Source organism: Garra rufa, chromosome 19, assembly GCF_049309525.1.
Source record: "Garra rufa chromosome 19, GarRuf1.0, whole genome shotgun sequence".
NCBI lineage: Eukaryota > Metazoa > Chordata > Actinopteri > Cypriniformes > Cyprinidae > Garra > Garra rufa.
In genome coordinates, this window is record NC_133379.1 from 32,259,546 (window position 1) to 32,282,666 (window position 23,121).

At 32.2% G+C, this 23,121-nt stretch overlaps 1 protein-coding gene across 1 annotated transcript in view; it reads left to right on the forward strand.

Moving 5' to 3' along the window:
* The first annotated feature begins 8,466 nt into the window (after window positions 1–8,466).
* The window catches only part of celf4 (CUGBP, Elav-like family member 4), a 26,886-nt gene continuing 12,231 nt past the window's right edge, over window positions 8,467–23,121 (forward strand). The window contains exons 1-7 of the mRNA XM_073824026.1: window positions 8,467–8,515; window positions 15,004–15,132; window positions 16,915–16,994; window positions 17,092–17,232; window positions 17,437–17,575; window positions 19,373–19,525; window positions 20,349–20,478. Coding sequence (XP_073680127.1) covers window positions 8,467–8,515; window positions 15,004–15,132; window positions 16,915–16,994; window positions 17,092–17,232; window positions 17,437–17,575; window positions 19,373–19,525; window positions 20,349–20,478 — 821 coding nt within the window. The remainder of the gene's footprint in view (window positions 8,516–15,003; window positions 15,133–16,914; window positions 16,995–17,091; window positions 17,233–17,436; window positions 17,576–19,372; window positions 19,526–20,348; window positions 20,479–23,121) is intronic.

Genomic DNA, 23,121 nt, shown 5'->3' on the forward strand with positions numbered 1-23,121 from the left:
ATTTATCAAAACAGAGCAAGAAAGGGTCAGATAGGATATTTTACATAACCAAAGTTGGTTTCGTTGTTTTGACATCGCTTACCAGTTACTTCATAAACACTAGCCTTAAAGGAATATTTCACCTAAAAAATGGAATTCTGTCATCATTTATTCACCCTCATGTTGTTCCAAACCTGACTTTCTTTCTTCTGTGGAACACAAAAGACGATATTTTGAAAATTACCTCAGTGTTTTTTTACATACAGTTGAAGTCAAACGTTTACATACACCTTGCAGAATCTGCTAAATGTTAATTATTTTACCATAATAAGATGAATCACACAAAATACATGTTATTTTATATTTAGTACAGACCTGTATAAGCTATTTCACATAAAAGATGTTTACATTTAGTCCACAAGAGAAAATAATAGTTGATTCTGAATACTATGTTGTTACCTGAATGATCCACAGCTCTTTTTTATCCTTGAAAATCCTTCAGGTCCCACAAATTGTTTGTTTTTTCCGCATTTTTGTGTATATGAACACTTCCCAACAATGGCTGTATGATTTTGAGATCCATCTTTTCACATTGAGGACAACTGAGAGGGAGGGGTGAAAACTTTTGAAAAATTGTGAAGATTCGGGTAAATTTAGCTTTTGTCATTTAGGGAACATGTAATTATCTTCTGTAGCTTCTGAAGGCCAGTACTAAATGGGAAAAAAAATATGATATTTAGGCAAAATAAGAAAAATGTACACTTCCTCATTCAGTTCAAAAGTTTTCACCCCTGGTTCTTAATGCATCATTTTTCTTTCTGAAGCTTCAGTGAGTGTTGGAACCTTCTGTAATAGTTGCATATGAGTGCCTCAGTTGTCCTCAGTGTGAAAAGATGGATCTCAAAACCATACAGTCATTGTTGGAAAGGGTTCAAATACACAAAAACAACATAATTCAGGTAACAACACAGTATTAAGAATCAAGTGTATGTAAACTTTTGAACAGGGTCATTTTTATAAATTCTGTAAACGTCTTTAATGTGAAATATCTTATTCAGGTCAGTATTAAATAAAAATTAACATGCATTTTGTGTGATCCTTCTTATTTTGGTAAAATAATTTACATTTTGCAGATTCTGAAAGGTGTATGTAAACTTTTGACTTGGCTACATGGCTATCTAACTCAAAATATACTAAGACTTTGGCATTCTAGAGCGTCTGCATTACTGACGTGTATCAGAAACAGTGCCGAATTGGGCACGCAGGTGGTGTGTAACAGCTCATCATGGCTTTCTGGAGTGCTTTAGAATGAGCTAACAGGAGGAAAAAAAGCACCCTGTGGTGGAAGACACTCCCTCAGCGCAGACGTGACACCCACGCGTACCTTTCTGTGGCCGTTTAGCCCGGCTTGTGTGTGTGTTTGTGTGTGTGCCAGCATGCCAGAGAGTTACATCACCATAAGGCCGTGCCATGCTGTGGCTCAGTGGCGGGGATACGGACGGCGGGGCCTGTACAGATGGAGACAGAAGGTTTCTGGTGAGGTGAGGGTGTGCCTGTGAGATTCAGAAAGCGAAAAGTGTGTTTTGTGGTAATATATTTAGATAGCAGAGTAATTATAGGTGATTTCGTCTGTATTCGAGTGAATTCCCCCACTCGTTTTTGTTCATGTTCGCGCATATATGCACAGGAGGACGTTTCTGCTTCTACTACTTTTTTGTTCCTTTGTGTAAAACGTTTTGCCCTCTCAGAATATGTGATGTGGAGCTCAGGGAGGCTAGAGATTGGACTGCTCAATGCTGCCATCTAGAGGTGGCGGATGAAAGTCCTCTCGGGGCCTCTGAAATCACAGTTCGGAAGTAATGTGGAAGCCTGTGGCGCAGCACAATGACAAATGTCTCCAAATGCCACATTATGTTTCATTCAGCTTCGTTTTATGACATGCCATCACGTTCGGTTTTAACGTGCCGACTGAGTGTGCACTAGATTTCATTCCACATGTACCTGTCAGATTCACCCTGGGATTGTGAGTGCGTTTCATGCATGTCCTCCTGTCGGGATGCATAAAAGCTGTGTGTGTGAAAGAGAGAAAGACTCCTAGAATGCTATTATATAACTAGTTTTATAAAACTATTTTTAATATGTTTGGTTATTTTGGCAATGTATGTTTGTTAGTTTTTATTTATTTATTTATTTTTTTACATTTTTAAAACATTTCAGTGACTGAGTATTTAAAAACCACACATATGTTTAATATTTAAAAGAAAAAAATCTAAATAATATTTTTTATAGATTTTGAATTTACATATTTTTGTAATATATACAAGAATTTAAATTGCTGTATGGGTATATAAAATCATCTCACATTAATAATAATAATAATTGTGATAATATTTAAAAAATATATAAATACAATTTTAATAGAATAGGTTTATATTTAATTTTGAATGACCATATTTACAATTTTTTATTTATAAGAAAAAAATACCTGATTACAGGTATTTAAACACGACATTATTAATATTTTAATAACATTTAATCAATCAAACTACATAAGTCATGAACGATTTTCAGTGACTGTATGGGTATATAAAAATCATCTCACATTAATAATAATTTTAATAATATTTAATAGAAATATAAATACAATTTTTATTAGAATAGGTTTATGATTAATTTTGAATTCACTTTTTTTCCATTTATAAAATAGTTTTGATGGCTGGGTATTTAAACTCATGACATTATTAATATATTAATGATATTTAATTTAAAAAAATCAAAATAATATTTAAGCTTTTTTCGATGACTGTATGGGTGCACTAGATCTCATTCCACATGTACCTGTCAGATTCACCCTGGGAATGTGAGCGGGTTTCACGCACGTCCCTCTGTCAGGATGCATAAAGGCCGTGAGTGTGTGAGAAACGCTCTCATATGAGTGTGTCCCTCTTGTGGGTGAGATTCTGGTTGTGGGAACACAATTAGCACACATAGCAGAGTCCATTTGTGCCATCGGGAGGAAAACATTAAAATGTATGTGAGTAGAGGCCTGCTGGGATATCGAGACTGTATGTGTGTGTGTGTGTGTGTGTGTGTGTGTGTGGCTGTGGCTGTGGCTGTGACCTTGTTCTGCTCCCCGATCTATGTCCAGATCTCCCTCTCTTTCTCCATTGCTCTCTCTCTCTCTCTTTTCACTATTCCCTCTGCCCTCGCTATCAGCAGCCATGGTAAAATAAATAATGCATCAAAACACATTAAAAACATTAGCTGGGCTTTACTGCCAATAAAAGAGGAGGATGCTGGGGATGGACAAAAATAAAGAGTGAGTGATCAGGTCTGAAAACGAAGTTAACTTTATGAAGTGAGAAACCCCAGAGCTGCTGGTCTGGACCGGAGCCAGGACACCACAGGTGCGCTGACCAGGTGCACTGTGGGGATTTTTCTATCATAAATGAGTCACTGTGAGTCCAGTAAAATATGCAGTTGGAAGATGACTCTAATAAACATAATTGGTGGTGTATTGGCAATGCAGGGTATTTAATTAGTTTATCGTTATTATGCGCAAGCAAGGACGAGCACAGAAATGCACACGCAAACTATTCCCTTTCACTCTTTTTTTTTTTTTTTTTCTTTTGCTCAGTCATTCTTTTGCATTTCTTGTATTTGCACAAAAGTTTAGGACAAGTTTTGGCCACATTACATTGATTAAAATTGACAGTAAAGACATAAATAATGTTACAAAAGATGTCCATTGCAAATAAATGCTGTTCTTTTGAACTTTCTATTTATCAAATAATCCTTTTTACACAAAAAATATAGCAGCAGGACTGTTTTCAACATTGATGATAATAAGAAATGTTTTTTTTTTAGCTCCAAATCACCATATTTGAATGATTTCTGAAGCATCATGTGACTCAGAAAATGAGTAATGATGCTGAAAATTCAGATTTGAATCATATGAATAAATTATATTTTAAAATATATTTAAACAGAAAGCTGATCTTTTAAATGGTAATAATAATATTTGTCGGCGCCGATAGCCTTGTGGTTAGTGCGGCGACCCGAGTTCGATTCCCACCTCGAGGTTCTTTGCCAATCCTGTTCCCCTCTCTCTGCCTATTGATTTCCTGTCTCTACTGTCCTGTCCATTAAAAAAAATACTAAAAAACAAACAAAAAAAGGTAATAATATTTCACACTATAACTGTATTTATTGTATTTTTAATCAGAACTGGTGAGTATAAAACACTTCTTCTAAAACATAAAAAAAAAAAAAAAAAAAATCTTACTGGCCCTAAACTTTTCAAAAGTACTCCAAGTTTTCAATAAAACATTATTTTATGAAGAATCAAATGTTAAAACATCTGTAGTAGTTTATTTTTTCTGATTATTGTTACCGAATGTTGATTTTTAATAATGTGGAGTAATAGAGAAAAAATATTAATTTAGGAAATGCTAAATTTAGTCCAAATTGAATTAAAAACATAATAAAGGAGTCGATAATGTTCACTGTGAAGTTACTGTATTGTAAGATTTTACAAAAAAAAATTGCTGTAAAAAACATTAACTGCATTTTTATGTCACTTTTTCTGTTGAATAATGAAAACAGCTAATTGAAAATAAGAAAAAAATATAATGAAACCAGCATTTTATTTTCAGGATTCTCGTCAAAAATGAAAAACTGCTTTCCTTATTTAAGAATAAAATAGGAATTATTCACTAAAAATTAATTCAAGGTTACAAAGACAGTATGTACATAAACTACAAATAAAATTATTATCTGTGGTTATTTTTTTTTTTACATTTTGACTATGGGTATGTAAAATCATGACATGAAACATATTTAAGCTTTCATAGTTTTTACAAAATTACAATGACTGGGCATGCAAAATGTATTTATTTGATCTTTTTAAATATATTGTAACTGTTACCAAATGTTGACATTTATTAATGTAGAGTAATAGGGAAAATATTTGATCTCTTAGTATTTTTTATTTAATTTATTTATTTTATTTTATTTATTTGTTATTACATTTTGACTATGGGTATGTAAAATTATGACATGAAACATATATAAGCTTTTTTAGTTTTAACAAAATTAGGATGACTGGGCATCTAAAAATTATATATATATATACACACACACATATATATATATATATATATATATATATATGTGTGTGTGTGTGTGTGTGTGTGTGTGTGTGTGTGTGTGTGTGTGTGTGTGTGTGTGTGTTGACATTTAATAATGTAGAGTAATAGGGGAACAAATATTTATTAATTTCTTATTTATTATTACTTTTTTTACATTTTGGTGTAAAATCATGATATGAAACATTCAAGATTTTTTAGTTTTTATTATAAATTATTGTTACAGAATGGCATTTAATAATGTAATTTAAAAACATTTAATAATTTAGGAGATGCTTTATGTTACCGAATGTTGACATTTAATTATGTAGATTAATAGGGGGAAAAAATATTATTTAAAAGATGCTAAATTTAATCCAAATTGAATTAAAAACATAATAAAGGAGTCAATAATGTTCAAGATGAAGTTACTGCAAAAAACATTACCTGCATTTTTATGTCACTTTTTCTGTTAAATAATGAAAAAAAAAGAAAAAGCATTGAATTTTATGATTTTCATCAAAAATGAACAACTTGCATTACTTGTTTAAAAATAAAATGATTAACTAAATAATAATATAAGGTTGCTAAGACGTTATGTACTTAAACTGCGAATACAATAATTATCTGAGGTCACATGGCTAGGCAGAAGAAATGTACTTTTTTATTAAACTAAATAAAACTGCAATGTCAGATATATATCTGGAGCCAAGGAACATTTGACTTGATTTGATTTGATAAATTTTACTTGCACTGTACCATACGCTGCTATTATGCTTCCCCTATTTTTGGCTTTAGCAGCCGAAGAGACTTTTCCCTCAAGGACTTTTTCTGTTTCTGTGTCGCAGACAGAGGGGGTGTAGAAGTAAAGCGCAGGGAGCTGTTCATAAAAACATACCTGCTACGTCACAACTCATTTTCACAAGTAAACTGCTGTGGATGAGCGATAGAGAAGTGCAGTTGGTGTCTTATTTTCGGGGGCAGTGCCCTGTGTGACTGTGTGTATGGTCTGTGCCAGGATCCGCCACCGCGCACGGGTCCGTTCCCCTCCTCTCGTCTCCTTCCTGCTGGCAGCGTGACAATTGGCATTATTAAAAATTGATTGCCGCAGACCGTTCCGTGGCTTACATGTATTATTGAGCCGGAGTCAGTCGGGAATCTGCCATGAGTGAAGGAAGCAGAACGAAACACTTTATGATGGCGAGCGTCTTTTAGTGAGACCTCACACACACACAAACACACATTTGCATTCAAGTGCCATTCACACACATAAACAGAGATGTATGCAAATGTGTTGCATGCTGATTTGAGTTTCTTATAATATTTTGATATGAATTGCTTTTTGTGTCTGTGTACTCTGTTATGTTGTAATGCTGTAAATGAGTCATTTTTAAGAAACATTTACCTTTACCATTTAGTAAGGTGATAATAACATGTTAGGATATTCTATGTTAAAAATTGAACTTGGCTCCTTAAAACTCAAATTATGTCACTTCCTCTTCATTATGTCATTTAAAATGAATTATTTCGAGGCAAATGGTGGTGTGAAGGGGAAATACTTCAAAAAAGTATTGTTGTTGAAATCAGTATTAATCTAATTTAAAGATATGAATTGTTAATAATTAGAAAACTATTTTAATGCAAATTTGATCATTTGTTTTTGATTTCTTAGTATTTTTTTATTTTTTATATTATTATTTTTATTATTATTATTTTACTCTTTGAATATAGGCATGTAAAATCATGACATAAAACATTCAAGGAGAGACATATTGTTGCTAAAATCAATTTTAATATGAATATAATTTAAGATGAATCCTTAATTATTAGAAAACTATTCTTTAAAACTATTCTTCCTTTTCTCTAGATTTTTTTTTGCCATTATTTTTATATAGAAGGATTGTTGTTGAAATCAATTTCAATATTAATCTAATTTAAAAATGTGAATTGTTAATTATTAGATAACTATTTTAATGTACATTTGATCATTTGTTTTTGATTTCATAGTTTTTTTATATTATTATTTTTATTATTATTTTATGCTTTGAATATGGGAATGTAAAATCATGACATGAAACATTCATGGAGAGAAGTATTGTTGCTAAAATTGATTTTTAATTTTCAATTTTTATCAATCAATATTAATCTAATTTAAAGATGAATCATTAATTATTAGATAAATATTCTTTAAAACTATTCTTCCTTTCCTCTAGTGTTTTTTTTATTTTTTATGTCATTATTATTTTTATATAGAAGGATTGTTGTTGAAATCAATTTTAATATTAATCTAATTTAAAAATATGAATCATTAATTATTAGAATGATACTCTTAGTATTTCTAGTATTTTTTTATTTTATTTATTTTTACATTTTGTCTATGGATATGTAAAATCATGACATGAAACATATTTAAGCTTTTTTAGTTTTTACAAAATTATGATGACTGGGCATGTAAATTCATCACATAAAATAATATTTTTAATAAATACATTTTTAATAAATTTAAATAATATTTGAATATTTTTTAAAGAATTTTGATGAATGTATAGGCAAGTAAAAATGACAGAAAATAATATTTGTAATAGAAAAACTTTTTGATTTATTTTGAAAAACATATTTAAGTATATTCTTTATTTTTTAAAAGATTTTGATGACTGTGGTCTTATAAAAAATTACAGAAAATAATATTTGTAAAATAATAAGTTTGATTTATTTTTAATAAACATTTAAGCTTATTCATTTTTTTTTTTTTTTACTGAATTTTGATGGCTGTATGAGCTCATAAAAATACAGGAAAATAAGTTTATGATTAATTTTAAACAAACATATTTAAGCTTTTCTTTATTTTTATATATTTAAATAATGTTAATGGCTGTATAGGTGTGTAAAAATTACAGGAAATAATATTTTTAGTAGAGCAAGTTTATGATTCATTTTGAATAAACATATTCAAGCGTATTTTACTTGTTAAATTAATTTTGATGACTATGGGTGTGTAAAAATTGCAGGAAATAATGTAAATAATATTGAAATCTGTACAGTTTGCCTAATCTTTATTTATTTTGTTTAAGAATTTTAATGACTATCACATGAAATAATACTTTGAAAACAAGTTTATAACAATTTTTGAATTAACATATTTAAGTTTGCAAAACACTTACTAGCATCTTTTTGTGGGTGTTTCATCAAACACTATGGACACAAATGGTACTGGAATGGCTTATATACCACCGCACTGATACTAACTGCACTAGTTTTTGTTCTCAGCTACAAATCTAATGTCTTCTCTTGTCTTTTCCCCCCTTCTTTCTGTCTGTCCTGTATTTCCTCCCTCCTTCGTTCTTCTCTCTCTGTTGCACAGATGAACAGGCCAATCCAGGTGAAGCCAGCTGACAGTGAGAGCAGGGGAGGTAGATTTCCACTTCTCTTTTTTTCTTCTTCCTTTCCTATTTCTTCCCCCACCTTCTTGTCACTCTAAATCAGTGTCACCATTACCGGTAGATGCCCCCTTCTTAAGTGTCATATATAATGACGCACCTCGATGAGACCCGACAGTCATACAGGGCCCCAGAGGATCTTGGGCTGGCCCTCGCACGCCTTACATAAGTGTGGGTCACTCCTTTTGTCTGATTATTACCTTACACTGAGGTGCTGGGAGAACTACTTTTTGAGTTTTAGTTGAGATGCACGCGCGCACACACACACACACACACACACACACACACACACATGTTGGGTTTACATGTTTTATGGGGACATTCCATAGGCGTAATGGTTTTTATACTGTACAAACCGTGCTTTCTATCGCCCTACACCTACCCTACACCTAAACCTAGCCCTCACAGGAGATTGTGCACACTTTTACTTCATCAAAAAAACTCATTGTGCATGATTTATAAGCCTGTTTCCTCATGGGGACCTGAGAAATGTCCCCACAAGGTCAAAATCTACTGGTATTCCTATCCTTGTGGGACATTTGGTCCCCACAACGTGATGAATACCAGGTACACACACACATACACACACACACACACACACACTTTTGAGTGTGGACGTTATAGGAAAGAGTATAGTATAGTAGTTTTTAATGGTAAAGTTAGGGATTCTTAAAAGTGTAAATGGGAAAACAAACATATAACTTATCATGTTCAGTGTATTTTATTTATAGCTTCTCGAAATTCAAATGATGTCACTTCCTTGTCATTATGTCATTTAAAATGAATTATTTAGAGGCAAATGGTAATGTGACAGTAGACACAAATTTATGAACAGAAGAATTATTGTTGTTAAAATGAAATTTAATAAGATAGGAATTATTATTTTTTATTTTTTCAGAAAACAATGTTTTATATACATTTTCATTTCCACCATTGGTATAAACTAAAAATATACATAAACATAATTGTGAGTTTTTATCTTAATTTTGACTTTTTTCTCAGAATTCTAAGTTTACATATTTTTTTTGTTTGTTTCCAAAACCATAAAAAAAAAATTATAATCTCAAAGTCTTGCACAGTTTATATCTTGCATGGCTGAAACAAGCTTCCATATTTATTTTATTTTATTTTATTTTATTTTAAGAATTTCAATAACTATGGGTATGTAAAAATCATCACATAAAATAAAATCTTGAATAGAATACTTAATATTTTAGAATATTCCAATACTTAATACAAAAATTACTTGTTTCAATCTAATCTAATTTAAAATATGAATCATTAACTAATTAGAAAACTATTTTTAACTTTTTTTCTGTTATTTCTTGGTATTCATAAATATAAGACAGAATTCTATATATAAACGTCGAATTGGGAGGCAGAAGTCAGAATTGTGAGATAAAACCATTTTTATTTTTTATCCCATGGCTGAAACAAGCTTCTATATTCTTTTATTTAATCATTTTTTTATTAATTTTATTTTATTTTATACTAAAATTAATAATATTAATCTAATTTAAAGAACAGTTTTTAATATAATACAGTAATTTAATATAATTTAGCTGGCGATGTGTATTTCTTGGTATTTCTAAATATAAGACAAAATTCTAGATATAAATTTTGAATTGTAAAGAAAAAGCTGAATTGTGAGAAAAAATAATTCTAAATAAAAGACAGAATTCTAGATATAAACTTGGAATTGTGAAGAAAAGAAAAGTCAAAAATGTGTGATAAAAAGTTGCATTTACCATTTTATCATTACCATTTTTATCCCATGGCTGAAAAAAGCTTCCATATATTTTATTTTATATTTTTATAATTTTATTTTAAGAATTTCAATGGCTATGGGTATGTAAAAAATCATCACAATACTTCATATTCTAGAATAAAATACATAATACTTAAATTATTAATATTAATCTAATTTAAAGATATGAATAATTAATAATTAGAACTATTTTTAATATAAATTTAAAATTTTGTGTGTTTCTTGGTATTTCTTTTTCCTTTTTTCTTTTTATTAATAGAATTTTTAACACGTTAGTTTAGAATTAAATTTGAATAATTTCACATTTAAAAAAAAGATTTTGAAGGCTGGACATGTAAAATTATCAATATTGTTTATTTTGAATAAACATCTTTTTAAAAGAATTTTGATGACTGTATGGGCATGTAGAAATTGCAGGAATTTTTTTTTTTTTACAGAATAAGTTTATGATTAATTTTGAATTATGTACAGTAAGCTTAATCCTTTTTAACAGAATAGATCTGTTTATTTATTTATTTATTTGTAAGTTGTTGGTTTTTTTTTACATATCTTGCACATTATATAATGTTATACTACATATTACCATCTTCATATCAGCTTAGTGGTTCTATGTAGCATAAAATTATATGCTATAAAATATAAAATAAAATAAAACCAGGTGCTTTGAAGACCCAGAACATAGACGTTGATTCTGGAGAACACATAAAGAAACATCAAATGGTTCTACTATGACTTCTTAAAGTGATAGTTCACCCCAAAACAACAAAACAAAAATTTATTTAAAAAAAAAAAATAGTTTTGGGTGAACTATCCCTTTAAGAACTTAAAAAGGTCCTGTTATGACATCATAAGAATTTAAAGATGTTCTCCTGTGACCATCATAAGAACATAAAAATGATCATGTTAGTTTAAAATACTTATTTGTAAGTGCGCGTTTTTGTGTTTCTGGGAAGGAGACTGAGTTTCAATACATTGACTTGCATGTGTGTGTCTGTGTGTCACTACCAGACAAAGTGGAAGTAGTTTGGTGAGAGATAGCCCGTCTTTCCCCTCTTTTTGGGTCAGATTTTCCAGATAACCAAGATTGATGGACCCACAGAGAGAGCAAGACATACACATAGAAGAGTCAGAGACAGGGGCATCTCTCTTCTCCTTCACAGTCTCTCCGTTCATTTCATGCCATACGTTCCTTCCTCTAATTGAGAGCGTCTTCCTTTACTCACACTTGACAGATCAATTGTCTTTGTCGTGATGGACAGCTGAATTTATCCCCCTGTTAGCCCTGTAAAAACGCAATATATGTCCCTGCAAAGCCCTCTGATTCCACTGGCAAAACTGATGTGCCGTCCCCGACCGATCCATTCACTAGTCATTTAAAGTGAAACGCCGGGATGGAGAAAGAGATCTAAAGGTCAAAGTGGGAAAGACAAGGAAAGGAAGTGAGAGACGCAAAGACAGAAAGAGACTTGAAGGAGAGTTAGAGAGAAGACACAGAGGTGGGGGCTGGTCATAAGAGACAAATAAGGATGGATATCAGAGGGAATGAGAGGAAACAGTTGGAGACACAGGTTAGAGACAACTAAACAAAAGACTTGTTGTTCTAAAACAAAATAGCTTTTTCTGTGCCACTATTATCAGGAAGTGTGCCCAATGTGATTTACACATAGGACATGTTTGTAGACCAACAGCTCTTGGTGTTCCTGGAACAACTTTTCCATCAACCAAGATTAGGTTTTAAAACATATATATTAAGGTGATTTACATTTGAATTATTGACAAATTTGGGAAATCAGATTGCTGTATTTATTTATGGTTCAAGGGGAATAATTTTTAATGCATATTTTTATTGATTTATTCTTTTTTTTCTTATTTTCTTATTCTTATCTTAAATCAATTCAGCTTGTCGTTCATGTTTTTATATTCACTCCCTCTCATTTGACATTCCTAATTAAAAAAAAAAATGTATTATTTATCGTTGTATTTTAATTTATCCAAAATGTATACAATTTTAACTTTTAATATATATATATATATATATATATATATATATATATATAGAGAGAGAGAGAGAGAGAGAGAGAGAGAGAGAGAGAGAGAGAGAGTTTATTTATTTATTTAACCTTTAATTACACAAATTTACCTTATTTCATGTCTTCATGTTTACTCCTTCTAATTTGACATTTGTATTTTAAAAAATGTTTTTTCTTTATATTGATTGTTGTATTGTTATATTTATCTATAAATACTTTTGATTTTTGATTTATTATATTTCATGTCTTCATATTCACTCCCTCTCATTTAACATTCCTAATAAAATAACAAAAATTCTCTCTCTCTCTCTCTCTCTCTCTCTATATATATATATATATATATATATATACACACACACACATACATATATATGTATTATTGTTGTATTTTAATTAATGCAAACATTTTTATTTAGAAAAAAAGAAAATGTATTATTTATTGTACATTTGATTACGCAAATTTATCTTAAATCAAATTATGCTTCTATTTCATGTCTTCATAATCTCTCTCTAATTTGACATTTGTATTTTTTAAAATGTTAATCATTTTTTTAAATATTATTGTATTTTTTATTTAACATTTTAATTTATAAAATGTGACATTTGTAAAAAATGTTCACTCCCTCTCACTGTGACTTTTCTATTTGTAAAAATTTATCTTAAAATGTATTGTTATATTCTTGTATGTATTTATTTCTTTATTTATACATTACATGCATACATACATACTTTTGATTTACCTTAAATCAAATTCATGTAGATCATTTGTCTTCATATTCTCTCCCTCTAATTTCATATGATTTCTAATTTTAAATTATATATATATTTATGTATTATTGTTGTATTTTAATTAATCAAAAAAATAAATAAAAAATAAAACAAATACAATTTATTATTTATTTTATCTTTAATTATGCAAATTTACCTTAAATCAAATTCAGCTTATAGATCATTTATCTTCAGATTCACTCCCACTCATCATTTGTATTTTTAGAAATGTAATTTTTTTAAAGTATTATTGTTAAATTTAATCTTTGTAAACATTTTTCACTCCCTCTCATTTTGACTTCTTTTTTTGGAAAGATGTAATTTCTTTAAATTTATTATTTTATTGTTATATACATTTATTCAACATTTCTAATTTTAAAAATGTTTTTATTATTATTAATGTTATATTTTTATTGTATTAAATGTAAGTTTATAAAATGTATTGTTTATTAGGCGTGGCCTAATGGTTAGAGAGTCGGACTTGTAACCCAAAGGTTGCGGGTTCGAGTCTCAGGTCCGGCAGGGATTGTAGGTGGGGGGAGTGAATGTACAACACTCTCTCCACCCTCAATACCACGACTGAGGTGAGACCCTTGAGCAAGGCACCGAACCCCCAACTGCTCCCCGGGCGCCGCAGCAATGGCTGCCCACTGCTCCGGGTGTGTGTTCACGGTGTGTGTGTGTTCACTACTGTGTGTGTGCACTTGGATGGGTTAAATGCAGAGCACAAATTCCTAGTATGGGTCACCATACTTGGCCTCACGTCACCTCCTTTCCTTTATTTGTTTTATTTATCTTCAGCGGCATCACGGTTACCTGTATTGTGTTTGCACGTCTTATCCCGCATATGCGCACCGCACTTGTAAACATTCCCCACAGAGAGAGACCGGGCAAGGACACCCTGTCAGAGCATGTTAGTGAGCGGCAGGCCTGGACAAACACATACTCATACACAATAGTGCTCATTAATATCTCTGCTGCATCCTCCAATACACACACAATACACTTCTAAGTGTTATAATATATATAAAGAAGTTTACCTATGCAAACCACCAGCATTATCAAACAGAGAGCATTTAGTTGCTTAAAGCACAATAAGGTCTGTACTCTGTAACAATTATAATTTCATTATATTTAGTCTTTATTAAAAAACAATATAAGTCTGGGGTATGTCACCATTTAGATAGTAAGATAAATGTGTGTGTGCATGTTTACACACTGTCATATCTAGTCCAATTCCCTTGGCGCCCTATAAATATGTGCCTTGTTTTTTTAACTGTGTGCCTTGTCTTGAGTTTAAAACATGCCGCATTGACACTGCAATTACAGCCTAATAAAACCCTGAAACAATACCGCTTTTGTTCCCCTCACCCTGATGTGTAATTCAATAATGTCTACATAATCTGATAAATAAAAGCACAAACAATAAACAAGGACTCCTGAGGTGGCAGAATCGACTAGGCGAAAGGTTCTCCACAGATATCTCGCTCATAAACTCATTTCATTATACAGTAGCACCAACAGGCTTCTTTACTGCTTTTCTGGATTTAGACGCAGAAAATTGTACATTAGCTGGATAAAAAGCATGCATTGTGGGATTGATTGAGTGAGTGTGTTTGAAGAGCTTCTATTTATTTTAATAAGTTTGCCTGTGCTTTGCACTTTAATAATGGGGACTTTTAATTGCGTTTTGATTGCATTCTATTCACCTCATGCTTGTTTATTTCGAGTATTATTATAGGATTCAGTCGTCTTTTTTTTTTTTGCAAAAACAGCATATAAAATATATTAAACATAAGAGATATATAGCCTAATGAAATGAGCAGTAACACAAGATAGCAGACAGATGTTGCTGTCTTGTGTAGTCTGTAACAACTTATCTGTGTTTGTTTCAGAAGACAGAAAACTCTTCGTCGGCATGCTGAATAAGCAGCAATGTGAGGACGACGTGCGGCGCCTTTTTGAGTCCTTCGGGAGCATTGAGGAGTGCACCATCCTTAGAGGTCCTGATGGAAACAGCAAAGGTTATTAGCTTTAGTCTGATTTTCTACAATAATTTAAGTTTATTTTTTAGGGTTAAATGCTAATATTCACTTATTATATTATATATCATTAAGCACATACGTGCTGTTATTACACAATCGCTGTTTTAGACAAACTATATATAGGGATTTCATTATTACCCGGATGCGTGGCCATATTGGAGATACTCGGATGTAAACAACAGCATGGTTTGCAAGGTTAATGTACTACTGAATACATTGTTCTGCTAATTTTCTGCTGTCTAAACTACAGAAAAAACGTGTGCAAGCTGCTAAATCATACAGAGAATGACTTAGTAAGCTGGAAAGGGCGCAATATTTTGACAAATTAAAGTTAATAGGTAGTAAAGATACATACAAGCAGATATTAGCCTAACATTTCACCTACCTGACTGGAAATGATCAGAACAAACACGAATGTTGTCAAGATTTTTGCCCTGGAAATTCTGGTTCAGTTTGGCCAACCACCAAACGCCTTTTGTTCCTCAGACATATTTTTTGCACTCCTTTCCTTCATTTGTTGTAACTTTTGGCAGTTTATAGTGCTCCAAATGTTTTCCATTCATACTGAAAGCATAAATCTAGGCTATGCACATGCGCTGCCGGTTACATCGCCATTTCATTCACTGACGCGCTTCATAAAACCGGCAACCCGCCAAAATAAAAGCTCGCTAATTTTATGTTGGAAAATTTGAAACAAAGGCAAAAAACTAACTTTTTAAGTCTACTATAAAATGATTGTAATTTATTTGAACGCTTTTTTATTTTAAAATATATAAGTATGATCACACTTTATTATTTTGTTTAGTATTTTATTTAAAAAAAAATAACTAAATACAGTGCAATAATACTATAATTACTATTAATTATTTCATTTTTGTAATTATATATAATGGCTCACTAGGGCTGTATATTATATATATATTGTAATAAAATCGACCTAAGCGAACAATAGCCTTTAAAATGGCTTAAAATACATATATAATAGCAATGAGGTAACACTAATTATTTCAAATGAAGTATTAAAGGCAAGTAATCATATAGTTTTATTGAACAAAACTGTTAAAATAGATAATGTATTATGAACAATAGAGCTAACGTATATTATGCATTATAACAAATGACTGCAGAGGGCGCCAAAGGCCTGACGATTGTTTTTATACTTTACTTCGTGATCTAATCCTTGTTTAATATTGACTAAACAACATTTAATTCAAATGTCCACTCAATCTTTAATATTTGGCCATTTCTTTTCTACAGAAACGCTACAGCCACTGTAATTTTGTGAATATGTGAAAATCAAAACGGGTAAACTCAGAATGAGGGTTTGTGCTTTTATTTTGAAATCGCGATGAACAGTTAGCACACTGAGAAAAATGTTTTTGTATTCTCCTGTGTTTGCATAGGTTTATAAATGATTTATCTTACAAATATGATGAAATGGCCGACGTTGTGTTCCCAGATGAACCCAAACTCACAGCAATGATAATATGCAGCATGACATATGGTTTTTTTTTTTAGTAAAATGGGGTATTAATTGTAATAAAAATATATGTACATAATATAAAAGTAAAAATGTTTACCATAAAAAAATAATTTGTGGAGTTTAAAGAACACAGCTTCTTGACCCAGTTTGAGGCTAATTTTCTCTCAACATTTTCTCTTTCACTTTGCTGAAACTCCCCAAAATGAAGATATGGAGGCCTAGAAGTGTCTGTAAATGTCCAAGACTTATGTTTCTAATGTTTTTTTTTCTCTCTTCAGGTTGTGCGTTTGTGAAGTATTCCACTCACGCAGAAGCTCAGTCTGCTATTAGTGCTTTACACGGCAGCCAAACCATGCCTGTGAGTGCCAGCACATGTGATCAAGCACTTTTGTATCATTAGCACATTTAAGGCACAAAGGATCCTCATTTTGTGTTTCTCTGTGTGTGTGTTTCAGGGTGCTTCTTCCAGCCTGGTGGTGAAGTTTGCAGACACAGATAAGGAACGGACCATTCGACGCATGCAGCAGATGGCCGGTCAGATGGGCATCTTCAATCCGATGGCCCTGCAGTTTGGAGCGTACGGTGCCTATGCACAGGCAAGAGCTCTCTCTCTCTCTCTCTCTCTCTCTCACTCTCTCTCATTACACACTATTCCCAGCAAAACTGCAGCGTCTCGGTGGAAAAATCTGTCGACTCTAAAGTCTTGATTATACACAGTGCTCCATGCATTATGTGATTATGTTATCTTAGCGTGGTATTATATATATATTTAATGTGCAGTGTGTGTGTTTGGCTTTCAGGTTCAGCAGCAGGCAGCGCTGATGGCATCAGTGGGTCAGGGAGGATATCTCAGCCCTATGGCGGCTTTTGCTGCCGCACAGATGCAACACATGGCCACCATCAACGGCCTCCCAGGGGCTCCCATGACCCCAACATCAGGTGAGGAAACACACACAAATATGCAGACATTCCCAGACTTTATGGGTTTCAGCTTTTCAACTAGTGTGTGTTTTTTTCTTGTTTGATAAGAGCTATAGACAGTAAAGTAACTACAAACATTTTTTTAATTGTCTCTTACTGAAATATGTAGTAGAAAACCCATGAAAGATTTACGTTATTTAAAAAATCCACATTGTTTTATATATATATTTTGGACCATTATTTCAATGACGTCAAATGGTTGCACTACCTGTTGCTATTTTTACTGCAACACAACTCTCAATAAAATACTGATTTGATGACCACAGCTACTAAAAGAGCTTACAGATGGCGATGGATATAGGATATATAATTGTAGGATATATCGTACCATCGATTTTTCCCCACAAGGAGTCTAAGGGTGTGTTCACACTTGTAGATTGGTTCATTTGGTCCAAATCAAAATGGAAAGTTTGTAATTTGGTCCTGGTCCGCTTATCGTTCACACTGGCATTTTTGACAGGGAACCTGAAGGCATAGTGATACGCTCACAACCTGATTGATTCGGTTGAATGACATATATTTCGTTACGGAACTCACCAAACACTCCAAACAACAGGAAAAGGTGCGTTCGACTTAAAGCGGCGCTGTAAGTGTATGACATTCAAGTACCCATTCACTGATCGGTCTGCTCAGCACCGCTTTAAGTTGAATACACCTAATGCTGTCTGCTGGACTAAATGCGCTTATTGTTCTGTGTACATATGATTTTATTTTCACCACCTGCGAACTCACAAAGAGCTCATAAAAGGCACTTTACCTCCTTGTTGCTCCACATTTGCCCTCTGCTCATTTTGTTTTGGATACACCGCTTGTTCCCTTCGAAAAAAAACATGTCGATTAGTCATTACTTTCTGTTTTTGTTTCATTTAGAAGTATTTGGTCCGGGTTGCATTCATATTTCATTCAAACCACAATAGAGTTCATTTGGAAATGGACCAAGACCCATCTTTTTATCATCTTCGGTCTGCTTGTTTGGCGCACACCAGGGTTCGGATGGCGCATTCACACTTACGCAAATGAACCGCACTAACAGAGCAATCGCACCAGAGTTCGTTTTAATCGAACTAAACATGACAAGTATGAACACACCCTAAATGCCCCCGGATATCAAGTGAAATCCGTGATGAGACACTTCTTCAGTGGCTGCAGCATCATGACAAGTGCCTACATGTTTATATCCTGCCAGGATGGCATCTAGCGTCTCTTGTCTCTGCCATTTGTAAGCTCTTTCAGTAGCTGTGGTCGACTAAAAGCCTCTAAGGCATCAGGGCTGAAGTGGAAGAAAAAGACGCTGGTCTTTAGGAAGTTTTATTCGTCCACACACATCTTCCCATTCTTTTCTCCTCTTCTTATCGCTAAGAAAGCAGTGAAGACTTACATCACTCCAGCTGAAAATTAAAATGAAGCTGCACAATGTGGCATTGTATCAGTATTTCATTTTCAGAGTTGTGTTGTGGTAAAATTAGCAACAGGTAGCACCAGTAGCTCACCAAGTGCAACCATTTCACATGATTGAAAATAATGGCGCCCCCTATAGTCCAAAATATGTATAAAACAATGTGAATTTTTTAAATAACATAAATCTTTTGTTGGTTTTCTACTACACAATTCCGTAAGAGACATTTACGTTTAATTAAGCCATATAAATCGTAATACCCAGGGTTCCCTTTAAAAACCCTCTTGTGTAGCAAATCCATTTACGAATTTATTAGGAATATTCTAAAAATGCTCTTTTTTCCTTGGCCCCGCCCCCAGGTGGAAGCACGCCCCCTGGCATCACAGCTCCCACAGTGACCAGCATTCCATCTCCAATTAGTGTCAACGGTTTCACAGGGCTGCCTCCTCCTCAGGCCAACGGACAGGCCCCAGCGGAGGCCATGTTTACCAACGGGATCCATCCTTACCCAGGTATTACATGCTCTCATTCACAGATAAACAGAAAAATGGCAGATTTTAACCTAAAATTACATGTGACCCTGGACCACAAAACCAGTTATAAAGGTCAATTTTTTGACATTTACATTTATACATCATCGGAAAGCTGGATAAATAAGCTTTTCATTGAGGTATGTTAAGATAGGACAAAATTTGTTTACTAGAAAATGTAAAAGTTGTCCAAATTAAGTTCTTAGCAATGCATATGACTAATAAAAAAATTACGTTCTGATATATTTACAGTAGGAAATTTATCAAATATCTTCATGGAACATCTTTATTTAATATCCTAATGATTTTCGGAATAAAAGAAAAATCTATAATTTTGACCCATACATGTATTTTTGACTATTGCTACAAATATACCCATGCTACTTAAGGTTTTGTGGTCTATATTTAAAAACTCTATAGCTAAACTTCATGGTTATACTTTGCAACAGTAATATACATGACTAACAATAACAGCGATATTTCTGTCGTCATCGTATTTTGACGATTAATGTCAGTAAATTATGGTATTTCTTGCAGTATAAGCTGTTTCATCTTGTGCACTGTTTACTTATGTGTTCAGGAATAAGTGTTTTTCTATTTAAATGAGTCTATTTGATGAGTCGGCAATCTTTTATTAAACACAAAGCATGTCATTAAATCTGTTTCTGGAAGTTTCTGCGTTTGGAAATGCTCCGTGGTCGGCTATTAGCTGTCAAAGTGCGAGTTTGTGTGTTTGTTGTGGAGTGGTATTCATGTCCAGTGCCATACAGAAAAGCAAATGCCTGTCTTCCTGGCTGTATCCCAGTTTTGCAGGAAGTGGTGTTTAGGGAAGACTCGGAGAAGGGCGGCCTGGGCGTGGCACAGAGAAGTTGTTTTGGGGTTCAGGGAAGCTGCTTCCTGTCGTCTCTCTCAGAAGGTATAGAACTCCCTCAGACGTTAGTGTCGTGCAGTGTTGTTTTACTTTGTGTGTGTGTGTGGTGTGTGAGTGTGTATATGGTATACAGTAGAGAGGGAGTGAAAGACGTGAGTAGCTTCTTCATGTTTGTTTGGTGTCGTCAGCTTTGTAGAGTGATGTTGTTGTTGCTGTTGTTGTAGTGTGGCTATAGTTATGTGCATGCATTGTATTTGGCAGACGCTTTCATTTAAAGTGACTCGCTCAAGGCCACATTTTCCAGGAGTTCAGTTCTACAAGCTTTTGATTAGCAGCCTGAAACTTTATCTATTAAGCTACCATCAGTGTACTGTGTTTCTTTTTAAAGAGATCCGCTCACCCTGACCTAATGTTGTTAAAGGAATAGTTCTTACAAAAATGAAAATTCTGTCATTAATTACTCACCTTCATGTCGTTCCAAACCTGTAAGACCTTTGTTCATCTTTGGAACACAAATTAAGATATTTTTAAGAAATTCAAGAGCTTTCTGACCCTGCATAGACAGCAATTTTCTTTTTTAAAAGAATACTTTTTGCGTCATGGTTGAATGTGTGTCGAAGACATGGAAGAGAAGAATTGAGAAGTGTTGAATAAAGTTATTTTTGTTTTCTTTGTGCACAGAAGGTATTTTTGTAACCTTTCTGAGCCTTGAACATATCAGTTGTATTGCTGATTTTATCAAAAATATATTAATTTGTGTTTTGAAGATGAACAAAGATCTTACAGGTTTGGAGCAAATTGAGAGTAAGTAATTAATAACAGAATTTTCATTTTTAGGTGAATGCTGTTTTATACAGCAAAAGAATGTAGAACAAAGATATAGTCAAGTCACATTTATACAATACAGATTGTTTCAAAGATGTGCAGCAATAAGCAGGAAAAAATTGCTGTTGTTGCAAAATTCATCAATTATGAAACAAATTAAGTTTTTGCTGTAACCAGCTCTACAAAAGACATTTTTCAGCTCAATTCAGTTCATTCATGTTGATTCAGTTCAGTTTAATAACGGTGTAATTTTTGAAAAAGTTCAAAATTCAATTAATTTATAAGCAGGTCTACAGAAGGCAATATTGCCATTATTCAATTCAAACTTTCTTCTTATCTGACAAATAATGAAAAAATATTTTGATTATTTGTAATATTTCTGCTTTAAAGTGTTATAAAAATATAAATTATAAAAATATATATTTAGAATTATATAGAAATAAAATACAATGAAATTCTTGCTTATATTAAAATGTAAAAATAATTAAGGTATGTTTTGTGTACAATTATTTTTACTAAATGTGACCCTAGACCACAAAATCGTAAGTAGCACGAGTATATTTGTAGCCAAATAGCCAAAAATACATTGAATGGGTCGAAATGATTGATTTTTCTTTTAGGCCAAAAATCATTAGGATGTAAGGTAAAGATCATGGTCCATTAAGATATTTAGTAAATTTCCTACCACAAATATATCAGAAAATGTAATTTTTTAATAGCAATATGCATTGCTAAAGAACTTCATTTGGACAATTTAAAGAGTAATTTTCTCAATATTTCAATTTTGCATCCTTAGATTGCAGATTTTCAAGTAGTTGTATCTCGGCCAAATATTGTCCTATCCCAACAGAAAATCTAAAAAAAAAAAAAAAAAAAAAAAGACCCTTATGACTGGTCTTGTGGTCTAGGGTCACGAATAAAGTATGATACTAAAATAGTTTTAATTTATTTTCACTAATATTACAATATGTATAATAAACATTAGTATGTTTATTGTTTATTTACCTACATATATTTGTGCTAAAAATAAACTTTTCCTGCAAAAGCTTTGGACCAACAGCTATGGAACTGTGTTCCTTTAAAGGGATAATTTACCCAAAATATTACATTTTATTATAATTTAACGAACCTCACATCAATATGCAAAATAATAATAACATCTATATAACATATTAAAGATTATTTTATCATTTTACCTGCGTAGTATCTTAAAGTTGTTGCAAAAAAGTGAAAAAATCAATCTGCCTGGCAAGACAAACACTGCAACAACATTACAGTAATATTAATACTGAAATGCTCTGATGTCATTTTCACGATCAATACATTTAATAACAAAAATGGTGGCACTAATTGCATTTATTTATAATGAGAGCACAAGTCCACAGTGTAATATGAGAGATGTGAAAGTTGCATTGCTTTCAGTTTCCCAAGTAAGCAGTCTTATATTCCACATAATCAGTCATAAGGGTAATTTGTTTCAAATTGAGATGAATACATCCTCTGAAAGCTTTAATAAGCTTTCCATTGATGTATGGTTTGTTAGGATATGAAAATAGTTGGCCGAGATACAACTATTGGAAAATCTGAAATCTGAGGGTGCAAAAAAATCTAAATATTGAGAAAATCGCCTTTAAAGTTGTTCAGATGAAATTCTTAGTAATGCATATTACTAATCAAAAATTAAGTTTTGATATACACTACCAGTCAAAAGTTTGGACACACTTGACTTTGTTTTTTTTTGTTTGTTTTTTTGTTTTTTGTAATTTTTAGTCAAATATTAGTTATTTAGAATATATATATATATATATTTTTTTTTTTTTTTTTTTTTTTTTTTTTTAATTTGATTTTCAAATACAAATTGTGCCAAGGAATGATTTTCTTT